This window comes from Suncus etruscus, chromosome 7, assembly GCF_024139225.1.
Source record: "Suncus etruscus isolate mSunEtr1 chromosome 7, mSunEtr1.pri.cur, whole genome shotgun sequence".
NCBI classification, from domain to species: domain Eukaryota; kingdom Metazoa; phylum Chordata; class Mammalia; order Eulipotyphla; family Soricidae; genus Suncus; species Suncus etruscus.
In genome coordinates this window covers 7698214-7711323 of record NC_064854.1, presented here as the reverse complement: position 1 = coordinate 7711323, position 13110 = coordinate 7698214, and the positions used below count along the sequence as shown (strand labels likewise).

At 55.2% G+C, this 13110-nt stretch overlaps 1 protein-coding gene across 1 annotated transcript in view; it reads right to left on the bottom strand.

The window, feature by feature from the left end:
* Nucleotides 1-4039: 4039 nt before the first annotated feature.
* Nucleotides 4040-13110, bottom strand: part of PMEPA1 (prostate transmembrane protein, androgen induced 1) — a 43386-nt gene continuing 34315 nt past the window's right edge. The window contains exons 5-7 of the mRNA XM_049777037.1: nucleotides 9084-9238; nucleotides 5349-5402; nucleotides 4040-5153 (exon numbers count right to left, since the gene is read on the bottom strand). Of these exons, the coding sequence (XP_049632994.1) occupies nucleotides 4602-5153; nucleotides 5349-5402; nucleotides 9084-9238 (761 nt within the window). The 3' untranslated portion in view covers nucleotides 4040-4601. The remainder of the gene's footprint in view (nucleotides 5154-5348; nucleotides 5403-9083; nucleotides 9239-13110) is intronic.

The window sequence follows — 13110 nt, the reverse complement described above, 5'->3', positions numbered from 1 at the left end:
TCTCTTCTCTTTCCTCCTGCATAGACTGGCAGGGACAAACCCCCAGGATGCCAAATCATTTCAGACTCGCTCGGGCGACTTAGATGCTTTTCAAGACCAATGCCTTTCTTCTGAGCTCAAGAAAAGCCTCTTCATAAGCTGGCTGTCATATTTTCAGCCCTCTGCTTTGGGGGTTATAGCCACCGTTAGGCGGGGACTAAAAAGGAGGAGAAAGGCAGGGCCAAGGGGTGGCAGGCTCATAGGCGCTCACTCGCAAACACGCGCACCTCTGTTTTGAAAACATGGTTCCCATTTGAGACCGGAGTTTGTTTCCAATTGCTCATCTGTGAAGCGCTTATAATATTTTGGCTTTATTTTTAGGCAAAGCTCCCTTGCTTCGGGACAACTGTACCGAGTGTTAGGGAAATGCCACACAGCTTTGGCAGCCGCCGCCGAGTTCTGTCTCCCACGCTGGCTGGCACGTCTTGCCTCCCTCTGAATGATACGTCTAGGTCGGCGACAGACACAGCCAGCCACAGGCACGTTTTGAGTCACGTCAACAAACGCTGAACTCAGGCTACACGGGCTCCACCAGCAGCGGAGAACTGGCCTGCACCCCAGGCCCCCCGGGGTCCCTTGTCCCCATACCCCAGATCGTGTGCTGCTGGTATAAAGAGTTTTTTCTCCCAATATGGTGACTTGTCTGGGGCAATGACATCCACAGTTTCTAAGAGCACTCAGGCCTCTTCTGATAGTGTCACCCCAATTTCTGTTAACAAAGATTCTCTACCCCATTCCCACTATGTGCAGAGGGTGACGTGGATCCCACCTGGTTAGCCGAACCCACCTGGACTGACCTGGCCAGGGAGTGTTCCTACTTTTTGTTTTTGTTTTTGGGCCACATCTGGTGATGCTCAGGGGTTACTCCTTGCTCTGCTTTTAGGAATAGCTCCAGGCATGGGGGACTACATGGGACGCCGGGGACCGAACTGAAGTCCATGGTCCATCCTGGGTCAGCTTGCGTGCAAGGCAAGTGCCCTACTGCTGCGCTACTGCTTCAGCCCGAGCATGGAAGGAAGGAAGGAAGGAAGGAAGGAAGGAAGGAAGGAAGGAAGGAAGGAAGGAAGGAAGGAAGGAAGGAAGGAAGGAAGGAAGGAAGGAAGGAGGGAAGGAGGGAGGGAGGGAGGGAGGGAGGAAGGGAGGGAGGAGGGAGGGAGGGAGGGGAGGGAGGGAGGGAGGGAGGGAGGGAGGGAGGGAGGGAGGGAGGGAGGGAGGGAAGAAAGTGGTCCTGGGAGAGAAGGGCATGACCCTTCACTACAGAAAATCACAACTACGAGGGGTCAGAAAAGATGAACTCTCAGCAGGTAGGAGGCCCTGTTTAAATTAATGATTAATTAAAATCAATAATTAATCAGCAGTGAGGTCAATTAGTTCAGCATGGTGCAAATGCTGAGGGGGCAGCCACCTCTTTCAAAAAAACTTCATGTTTCTGGGGCTGGAGCAATAGCACAGCAGGGAGGGCGTTTGCCTTGCATATAGCCGACCCAGGTTCAATTCCCAGCATCCATAGGTTCCCCAACCCTGCCAGGAGTGATACCTGAGCTCAGAGCCAGGAGTAACCCCTGAGTGCCACCAGGTATGGCCCCAAAACCAAACCCCCCCAAATTTCACACTCCTTTTTCCTAATTGCTGTCGCAGCTAACAGAAATATGTCATTAAACTATGAGGGGCAGATGAAAAGAAACTGGATGTGTTTTTTGTGTGTTTGTTTTATTTTTTGGGCCACACCCGGTGATGCTCAGGGGTTACTCCTGGTTATGCGCTCAGAAATCGCTCCTGGCTCGGGAGACCATAAGCTAGTGCTCACAAGTAGATGCCTTACGCCTTGTGCCACTGCTTTGGCCCCCAACTGGAAGTTTTATTAGCATGAGATTCACATGTCCTGTGGCTCCACCTGACAGGTGTGACAGAAAACACTCAGAGAGGGCTCAGAGGCTCCGGCATTGTTCTCACCATGTGAAGAAACACGGGCTCAGGATTGATCCCCGACATAGGGTGCTCCTCCCAGTCACCATGCTAATGAGCCAGTGTCCTCCCTGGGCTCATTTCAGCATCCTGGAACACAGTTGTGACCCCCCCCCCCAAACTGTAGATAAGTGAACAGAGTGGGGTACTCAATACCCAACGGGAGGTCTTTCATGAGGCCTGGACACCTAATGTTTTGCCCGGGCCTGACCTAAAACAGAACCACAAAGCGAAAAAAATCTCTTCAAAGAATCATAAAATTTATTGATAAGTATTGCAGTCTGCCAGAGCATCACCATCGCCATGACAAACGGTTCACCAGGCCTGCAGGTTGGCCCCCCCGGCCCCCTAAGTTCCACCGAGTTACAGAGCCAGGCCGCAGGACAGGAGCAGGCACACGGAATCCGGGCTCTGCTGGGCGGGCAGGGGGCACATCGCTTCCTTCTCATGGCTGTTGTGGGTCTGGGGAGCTTCATGCAATGCCCGGACGGCCAGCGCCCGGGGACACCAGGTCCAGAGTGGCCAGACAGCACAGCACAATCTGGGGTCACCTTCAGCTCTTTGTGAAAACATTTTGTGGTGCCCGGACAGCTATAGTGCAGTTTTTGGGGGTCCGGGGAGGTCTGTAGGGCTCCGGGTTTTGTAGAGGGAAACTTGGACAAGCTGGGAATGGGGAGATTTGGGGAGTTCCCCTCTTGGCACCCCACCTGGTCCCCTTCCAACCAACCACCTGGAAACCCCCCCCAACTTTCTACTGGAAAAGGGGGCCTCCAACACTTTGAGAGTACTGGTATATACCCACATTCTTAGGGCTCCCAGAAACACGGGCTCCTGCTCTTTCCCAGGGTACAACCTGGCGGGGGCCAGCCCCCATCACACCCACCCACTGGAATGAAGCCAGGGCTGTCCCAGTGGATGACATGAGTCACAGTCCTGGGGGTCACTGCAGGTACCCCCAAAGCAGACCAGTCCAGGGGACCCCAGAAAAGGTGCAATTTCACAGGGAGTGTGGTCAGGAGGTGGTGGCCTGACCCAGCCTGGCCTTCCTGGAGAGGGGTGGGTGAGGTGTCTGAGGAGCAGAAGCCCTTTGCCCATTAAATGGGGGTTCAGGGAGCAGGCCAGTGTCCAGGACAGGAGGCCCTTCTCCCCAGTAAGGCACTAAGGAGACACCCCAATACAGCAGGTGTCTCTGGGGTGTCCCGAATCTTTCCAGACAAGCCTGTTGGGTCTCTCTGCTGGGTTTTGGGAGTCTGGGAGCAGAATGTGTCTTGTCCCCCCCCCTAAGGGGGGTCCCCACTACTCAGGCCACAGCCCCTCGAGGCTCTGAGCAGCTCCACTGTCTTTGGGGTTGTTTTTCAAGTAATAAAGAGGGTGCTAGAAGCTACAGGCTGGCCCTGGCTGAGTGGTTATTTATGGAGGTGTAGGGGGTGAGGCAGCCCCATGGGAGGGGGGTGTGGGGTCTGCTCCTGCATCTGGGGGGGTCCACTGTAGAATAGTGGGGAGAGACGGCCCAGTGGCCCAGGCCCTGCTTGGGGGTGAGGCGTCCCTAGCTCTCCTGTCCCTGCTGCCTGCACCCACTTTTTCTTCCCTCCAAGTGCCCCAATCTATTTGAGGGGCCCCGTAAGTGCCTGCATAGGGCATCCCAACACACCAGAGCAGGGGAGGCAGTGGGACAAAGGCCTGTTGTCCACGGCAGGATGGGGGCCAGGCTGGCCCTGATAATATGGGCTTTCTGGGGGTGATCATGCACCAACATTGGCCGGTTGGGGTGCATAGGGGTCCCACCAAGCCATGTGCCATGGGGTCCACAGGGGTGCCACCAAGCCCCGTGCCCCACAGCCTGAAAGAACTAGGAGGCCAAGTGCGAAGGCGCCTCCAGTGAACCCCGTTTCTCCCTGCGTGGGGAAGACTGGCAGCTGTTCAGGGGAAGGAATGTAGAAAGAGGCTGGGTGCTCTTCGGGGCAACCCTTGCCAGATGCCCCCTCATCGCCGCCACCACCCCCAGTGGTTCCCTAAAATCTCCACCAACAGAAGCTTCCGGCAAACAAGCACTGACATCTTTATATTAAAAAATAGTGCAAAAGCTCGACATTTATATAAATAACTCTAAACCTCTGCTCTGTCATTCTTTCCTCTTTACAAGGGAATACACGCTTTCTGCATTTCAAAACCGGCCTTTTGTTTTGTTTTCTTCTCTAGTTCCAAAAAACGGCTTCTCTTCTTTTTCTTCTTCTTTTTTTCTTTTAATAGGCCTCTTCTAATACAAAAATACTCCTGCCTTTCGTCATACACTTTCTCTTAGTTTATATATATTTATAGATATAATATTGCAGATCTTTAAACCAAGGTTTTGTGCAAATATGTCTTTTAAAGTTACGTGAAATTGTGAGACGCGGGGATGGAGAGGGGAAGGCCGGCGGCTCGGGAGAGCACGCAGAGCGAGACGGGCAGAGAGAGGGTTCTGCCCCCTGTGTACCCCAGACTCCGGGCCACTTGGCCTCACCACCCGCTTATCCAGACCACACAGAACAGGTAAATAATTTATACACCAGGGTGACGGCATCTTTGGGGGGGTGGCCCCGCGCCCCCCCAAGTGCCTAGAGTGGGTGTCCTTTCTGTTTCTCCTTCTCCTTCTCTTTGCTCCAGGTGGCCGTGCTCTCGGGGGAGACGAGTGAGGGGTGCAGGCGGGGCCCCTCCAGCAGGGCCGGGGGTGTGGGGCTCTGTTGGCGCTGGAAGGCCACGGCACCCGGGTAGTGGCCGATGACCTCGCTGTAGGTGGGGGGCGGCCCCTCCATGCGCCCGCCGCCCCCGAAGCATGCGGCGCTGATGCCCGAGTTGCTGCTGGGGGGACAGGGCCCCCCCAGCATGGCACTGTCCGTGAGGTCGCTGTGGAAGATGGTCCTATTTGGGGGTGCACGCACCGACTCGCGGTTCAGCTCCAGCTGCTGCTCAGGGTCCCGCAGTTGCAGGCTGCAAGGTCCCTGGTACGGTGGGGGTTCCTCCCCGTCCGACAGGGAGATGGTGGGGGGCAGGTCGATGTCATGTTGCAAATAGGGGTAGGTGGGCTGGAAGCGCTGGAAACGGTCACGCTGGGCAAACGGGGCCACGGCCAGGCGATCAGCGGCCCGTGGCGGGACGAAGGCTGGAGGCTGGAGGGACAGAGCAGAAGGGAGTTAAGGGGGGCATGGATGGTGGGGAGCGAAGTCTGATTCTGGGAGTCCCTGTCAGTACCCAACACAGGGAAGGAGGGGTCCTGGGTCCCCCCACAATTCCTCAGGGAAGGGCAAATGTGTAGTACCCCCAATCCTGCACTGGAATGGGGTCTGGCTGGGTGCAGGTCTTACCTCTGGCAGTCCACTGGCAGACACAGTGACGTCCGAGGCCCAGAGGCATCCTTCCTGTGGGAAGCAGTGGGAAGAGTTGGGGGGTTGCATGGAAGTGGGGCACAAGTCCCACACCCCAACAAAGCCATCTTTTTTTTTTTCCCCTTTGGGCCACACCCGGTGATGCTCAGGGGTTACTCCTGGCTTGGGAGACCATATAGGATGCCGGGTATCAAACTGAGGTCTGTCCTGGGTCAGCCATATGCAAGGTAAATGCTCTCCACATTTATCGGCCCCAGCCAGCAGAGTCATCTTATCCCTAATGCTCTTGTGGAAAAGCTCATGGCTGGGGCCCCCACCCTGTTTCCAGGCATGCCTGCAGCTTGAGGACACACACACACACACACACACACACACACTCCATTTTGTCCGCCAAGGAACATGACAGTATCCAAAAAATTTGTGGCTTCAGTTGGCTAGTCACAGAAAGGGATAAAGTGGGACATCTGGGGGCTCACAGACCACCAAGAGTTGGTACTCCCCTCTCCTGAGCTCTCTCTGCTCATTCACAGGGGTGCCAATGGTACCACCTGCCGCTCTGAACCCCTGAGTTGTCAGGGGAGTCAAAGGCTGCCCTGTGCTGAGTCTCAGAGACTTAAATTTCAGTTATACCTGGCAGAGCCAGAGTAATAGCACAGCGGTAAGGCATTTGCCTTGCGTGTGGCCAATCCAGGAAGGATCCGGGTTCGATTCTCACCATCCTATACGGTCCTCCGAGGCTTATAGGAGAGATTTCTGAGTGCAGAGCCAGGAGGAAACCCTGAGCGCCGCCAGATGTGGCCCCAAAACCAAACCTTCTCCCCCCCAAAGTAAATAAATAAAACTAGTTACACCTGGTAAATGCAGTGGGTGTCAGGGGAAGCCAGAAGACCATATGACTGGCCTCTGGCATGCTGAGTCCCATAATGGAGGGAGAAAGACGATAAAAGCAGGGTCTGTGTAGTGCCAGGTACCTATGTGCCCACCTGCCCCCTGCAGGAACACCCTACCCCATCATGTACAACCAGCTCTCCTCCCATTGCCATCTCCCTCACTAGAAGCATGTCCTGGCCTTAGGGACCATGGTAACCTCCATCCTCCTGGAACAGGGCTGCTGAGAGTCAGACCATCTATCTCCCTGCCTGCAGGAGAGACTGACCCAGAAACTCCACAGACACGAACAAACAGGCACCCAGCTGGGGGGGCTGGAGAAACAGGGGTCAGCAAGTTGAGTCATGCGGGAAACACAGGGGATCAGAGGTCACTGCACCACACCTCTGGGCATGGACCCCAAACCAAATTGCAAAATAGCATAACCCCTTGCGGCTGGAGTGATAGCACAGCAGTAGGGCGCTTGCCTTGTACAAGGTGATCTGAGACAGACCAGACAGACGTTGGGTTCGATCCCCAACATCCCACATGGTCCCCCGAACCTACCAGAAGTGATTTCTGAGCACAAAGCTCTGAGTACTGCCCCCCCCAAAAACAAAACAAAACAAAACAAAAGAAAGGTAACACATGTTACGCTCAGGCTTATTTCTCGGTAAACTTCCTGTGAGTTGGGGGGGGGGGAATAGGGGGTTTCATGGCCGCTAGGGGGCTCCAATGACTCTCTAGTGTGGCCCCCCATACCCTTTACTCAGTGGGCCCTGTGCCTTGGTTGCAGAGTGATTAGAAATGAACCTCGCTCACACCAAAGTGCCTTCTGAATTCTCCCTGCACACCTGAGGGCAGATGGATGGCAAGCAACTAGGCTTGGGGGGATGAGGGGGACACCTCTTGGAAAGGAGGTCCCAGGCTGGGAGCCCAGCAGATGAGTGAGGCTGGCACAATGGCCAAGTACACACCCGTGTGAGTCCGAGGCTGTCGAGGGCACTGGATGGTTGCGGAGAAGCTGGCTGAGTGGCCCACAGGCACCGTGGGGCTGGATTTTGGATCCTGAGCACCCAGTAAGACGCCTAGTGCTGGGTCCCTGTGACCCACTTGGCTCAGCCCCACCCTCGGCACAGCTGTCCCTGTCCACAGCAGCACCTCCTCTTCTCTGCCTGTCCCCAGGGCCTGGCATACGCTCAGTGCCCACGCCACCCTCCGTGTGACGCCAGCCCATCCGGCAGAAAACGTCAAGAGGTATTCACTGTGCCTGCTCTGGCTCCTCTGCTGAAAACAGGAATGAGCCCCAAGGCCATGTTGGACAAGGGGATCCCAGAAGAAAGGCAGCTTGCCACCAAGCTGGGAGATACCCAAGTGTACAAGAGCAGGCAGCATTTTAAGTGGATTGTTCTGGGTTTTCAGAGAGACCCGTGAGGCTCAGGATTCAGCAACAAACCCCAGCACTTCCAGGAGCTAAGGTAGGGTGGGTGCTGCACCCCTCCTCATGCCTCTATCAGAGCTGCTCACAATGATCCAAGGCCCAGTGACAGACTCAGGGTCCATTGGACGTCAGAGCATGAGGCACCATTCTGTGAAAGGTTCACTGGACAGTGAGCTCAGGGCTGGCCGAACCATTTCTCTGAGCCTGTGAGGGTTCCCACAAGTAGAGCACGTCTGTGGGTGCAGTCAACAAATGGATGGGTGCCCAGGACCAATGAATGATGGATAGATGGATGGATGGCAGGCAGGGAAAGAATGGAGGGATAAGTGGATGGATGGGTGGGTGGGCGAGTAGATGGGTAGATGGATGGATGGATGGATGGATGGGTGGGTGGGTGGGTGGGTGGGTGGGAGGGTGGGTAGATGAATGGATGAATGGATAAGTGGGTGGGTGGATGGGGGAATAGATGGGTGGGTGGGTGGATAGATGGGGAATGGGTGGTGAGTAGATGAATATTGGGTGTGAGGGTGGATGGATGGAAGGATGGATGGATGGATGGATGGGTAGATGGATGGATGGGTGGGTGGGTGGATGGGTAGATGGGAGGGGGATGGCTGGGTGGATGGAAGAATGAATGGGCAGGTGGGCAGATGGGTGGATAGATGGGTGAATGGATGAATGGAAGGATGGATGGAAGGATGGATGGATGGATGATGGGTGGATGGATCAATGAATAAGCATGTAAATGAGTTGTTGGGTAGGCAGAGGATGGGTGAGCTGATGGGTTAGTGGGTATATGAGTGGGCAGACAGATAGGTGGTGGTGAATGGATGGATTATGGGTGGATGAATGGATGAGCAGAGGGCAGGTGGGTGGGCAGATGAACAGATGGATGGTTGCATGAAGGGATGAAGAAATAAAAGATGGATGAAGACAGGCAGGTGGTTAGATGGGTAGATGTCAACACTCATGCAGCCCTGTCTAGTGAAACCTGACTCTTCCCTCTGAGCTAAGCCCTGAGCCCTGTGGGAAGTAGACATTGGCCCTTTCAGAAAATCGTGGGCAATAATCCTGCACAGAGCCCGAGATGGCCCAGGGCACACCGAAGCGTTTTGGGAGCTGCAGGAAGGCCGTTTCCTCAGATGACCCACTGCTCACTGGGTATATAGAAGTCCCTGCTCATGTGTGCCAGGGCCTTCTGCTAGGGTCGGGTTTGGAGTCACTCTGCTCCCATCTGCCCATTCAGACTTACTCGTCTCCTGCCATCGCCCCCAAGATGCCCTGAGCCTACCTGCCTGGTCCTGTGCTTCCCAACGTAGCAGAGTGTGAAAACCATGGACCCTCCCTTCCCCACAAAGCATCTCTCCCAGGCTCCCCCAACAGAGACAGGGTGGGCAAGTACTCACCGAGGAGAGAGCATCGTCCCTCCGGCGGGCCTGGCTGTGCCGGCCGATGAAGGAGCGTGCCGACAGCTTGTAGTGGCTCAGCAGGCATGTGATCACCACCACCATCACCATCACCACCACCACGATGACCGTGATCTCCACGAATTCCAGCTCGGCTGCAAGGGTAGGTGAGAGGGAGGTGAGGCCCGGGGCAAGTGAGAGGCAGGCCCGGCCCCTGCCAAGGCAGCAATCCCCAACCCATGAGGGACAGACCCCATCTCCTGCCATGGTGGCAGGTCCCAGCAAACCACACCCTCTTGGGGATAGGCCCTGCGCTCTGCCATGGTGGCAGGTCCTACCCTTACCCAACCAAGGCGGCAAGCCACACCCCTTTGGGGATAGGTCACGCCCCTACATAGCAAGCCACACCTTCATGGGGATAGCCCCGCCCCAACTGATAGGCCCCACCCCTGCCCATACCTACTAATCCGTTTATCTTTTTTTAACTACAAAAAAATGCTTTTTGCCTGTTATGTGCTTTTTTGATGTATTTACACACCTTAATTACAAATATAATTGTAGTTGGGTTTCAGTTATGTAAAGAACATCCCCCTTTACCAGTGCAACATTCCCATCACCAATGTCCCAAATCTTTTTTGATTTATTTAAAGAAAATGCATTACGTAGTTGACATAACTGATCATCATATATTTGTTTTAGGAAGACCTAAATTTTTTTTTAAAAATAAAAAATTTAAAAAAATAAAAAATTGAAAAACTAAAGAGATGGAAGAGAAAGAAGAAAAAGTTTTCAGTAACAAGTATATTTTTGAAAATTATTGAATCACAATGAATTCATTAAAGCACCAGCAGAAAGTTTAGTAAGCTCTTCTTTTAGCACTTGTCACACAATCCAGAAACCCCGGAGTGTCCTGTCCTCACCCCACAGTCCTCAAACGCTGAGCTTGCCAGCCTCAACAGACCCCTTCCCTGCCCTGTCCCCAAGAAGAGCAGGGTTGGGGGGGCTGCAGCAAAGGGAATCTCATGCCTCTATTTTTCTGGGTTTTGTTTTCTCCTTCCAGATGGCAGGGACAAGAAAGCAAGCCTGGTTCTGCCGGAGACAGAGGTTTCTGCTAGTCAGGGCCAGCTCTGGACAGTGATGGGGTCAACTGACTCCCCCAGACCTGTAAGCACAGGGCTGCCTGGGTGGTGGCACCCTCAACACTCCACTTGCAACGGGGTGGCCTCCCATCTCCTATACCCTCCACAGCAGGCAGCTGCAGGGTGGGACGTGGAAGCCAGGTGGGGAGTAGAGACAGGCGGGCCTGCTGGCCATCACTGGGCTCTTCCCACTCCCAAACTGCTGGCTACCCCTGCGACTCGAAGAGGTCTAAACTTCCCAGTCACCCCCTCCTTCACCAAGGCCCCCCAACACTTTACACCTCTCATATCACGTTCTGCCTCTGTTGGAGGGATGCTGGTGGGTGGGGTCGGGAGCAGAGAGATGAGGAGTGACCGGGTGTGCCTCTGGCTCCCCCAGGATGGGAAGGCCACAGCTTATGAGGGGACAACAAGGCCCAGAGATCAAAGGACACTATCATGAAAACTGACCAAGACAGACAACCAGGATGCAGCCGGGGGCCCGGCGAAGTTTCAGAGCCAGGGAAGGAGGTGCTGCCTGTCGGACGGACCGGACGGGAAACAAGCCAGGCTGGGACACCCAAACATTCCCGCCAGCAGGAGGGCGGCCCCAGCCTGGGCCCATGCCAGGCCGGGCGGCGAGGGCTCAGCCAGTAACTGGCCACATCCCCACCTCCACCCCTGCCCCAGACAGGCTTTCTGGGGGGGGGCACATAAAGCCGGCTATTCATCGGACACAGGCTGCTTTGTCCCCACCCACGGCCTCCTTCTCCTCCAGGGAGCTGCCCCCCCCACCGTGCACTCTTCACCCCAGCCGGGACACTGTGGGGGACCCCTGCGTCCAGGGGCCCTGCCATATTGCCGACATCCCAGTCAGGCAGTGGAAGAACCCCCACATCCTGTCCTGTCTGGTGGGGTGGAGAGTGGGAGGTCTGCGTTCAGGGTCTTCCGCAGAGGGAGAAAGATGCGGAGCCCCCTGGTAGCCCTTTTACCTACCCCACTCACTCTTAGGGCTCCAGGGGGAGTGCAATCTCCTCCCTTCCTGCATAAGAGGGGGTAAACAGGGGTGCTGAACAGAGCTGTGTAAGAGGCACTGTGTTAACGGGGTGTGCAGAGTAGGGCAGACTCAGGTGGTGAGTATATAGGAGCTCATGGATTTTGCCTAAAACCAAGATCATCCCTGGTTCCTTTGTATGTCTGTTTACAACTTGGATTGATCCCTCAAACAAAGATTGTCTTCCTTGGAAACCTGGGTGAGACTGGCTCAGCATAGCCTGAGCTATCTGTCCTTACTCTGTCCTTACTGCCCCACCCAGGGGTGGGCTTTGAACTCAATAAAAACAGCAGTTCTGGCAGGCAGCTGGGTGGAGATACGAGGTAGAAGATGGCCAGACTCTGCGTGTTTCACCCTCAGCCTGGTCTGGATTATTTCCTGTGTGACCCTGATGCAGACGTGTTCACGTGGGCTTGAAGATATTCGTGTGGGGTGATTTTACACACACCCAGGGCAGATAAGAGGCTGTGAGTGGCCCTGGAGCACTGCAGTGCTCTCCGACATGCTGGGTCAGGGGAGGACTCTGGTCTTGACAATCCCCCTGACACTTCCCAGGGAAGTGGCGGAGCCCCTCGAAGTCCGTGCAGCAAGAAGCATGCAAGACGGGGCTGCAGGCCAGCCCAGGCTCACTGCAGGCCATGCCTGGCTTCAGTGCTCCGATGTCTCTCACAGCAGCAAGCAGGCAGGAAGGACCATAGAGCCTTCTGGGCACCAGCTGGGCAGGTACAGGGAGTGCAGGGGTTGGGGGTGTAGCCAGATGTTTTAGGACAGCTGTGGCAGAAGAACCTTCTGGGCCAGAGCATCACACAGTGGGGAGCCCAGCTTGGCCGCCCCTGCAGCAGCCCAGCACCCCCTACCCAGACCTATCCAAGACCTGGGGGCTTCCTACTAGAGAGTGCATCTGCCACAAGAGTTGCTCGGGAACTCTATAAGCCCTGCCTCAGCTTCCCTGATCTGATGACCCTCTTCTTGACCTGGAAGTGAATGAAGACAGGTGCCTGATTGTGTTTCTGTGTGAAGGGTCCTACCCTCAGCGTCACAAACCTGGCTCTGTCACTTTGACTGGAAGGAAATGGGAAAGAGGTCTAGATTTGGGGGTGGGGGGGTACAGAACCACCCTAGTGCAGGGGAGTGAATAGGCAAGGAGAGAAACTGTAGGGGAACACTTGGCAAAATTCTCCGAAGGTGGGATCAGAGTGCCGTCTCCCCTGCTGTGTGCACCCCAAACGGAGTGTAGGTGTGGGGCGGGGGACTTTAAGGCCAGTGTAGTCCACCCAGTTATTCAGGAGGTAGATGGAGTGTAGGGGCAGGAAACAGTGGAGCAGCTGCCATTTCTCTCAAGTCCCTCCTTAGGGCGAGCTCTGGGGGACAAATGCCTCCCCCAGGCGAAGTCTCAAATCAGTATGGCTAATCTGATTCACCATCTCTTCCCTGAGAATAATTTCAAATCAGGGGGTTCATCTGCCTCGTGGGAGGAGCCTGGGTGTCCAGACAAACACGCTAGGGGAGAGGCATCCACATCTGGGTCACCAGCCCCCCTGGAGCCCCCACATTGCCAGGCCCTGCTTCTCCCTTAGGAAGCTGACCTTCAGTCCCCATGTGTCTTTCTGTGCACGGGACGCCCACTTCACAGATGAGCAAACTGAAGCTCTGGCCTGGGGTCTGAGTTGGAAAGAAGACCTGAACCCCCACATGGCCAAGGGGCTTTTCCCTTTCCGGGAGGGGGCCCTGGCCAGACTGAAGAAATATATGTTTAAAAACCCATTTTTCCAATACAGAAAAGCACAACTAAATAGTTAAGAGAAGCCACTTGGGGCCTGGGAGACGCCTCACGAAGCTGTTGTGTCCTAGTCAT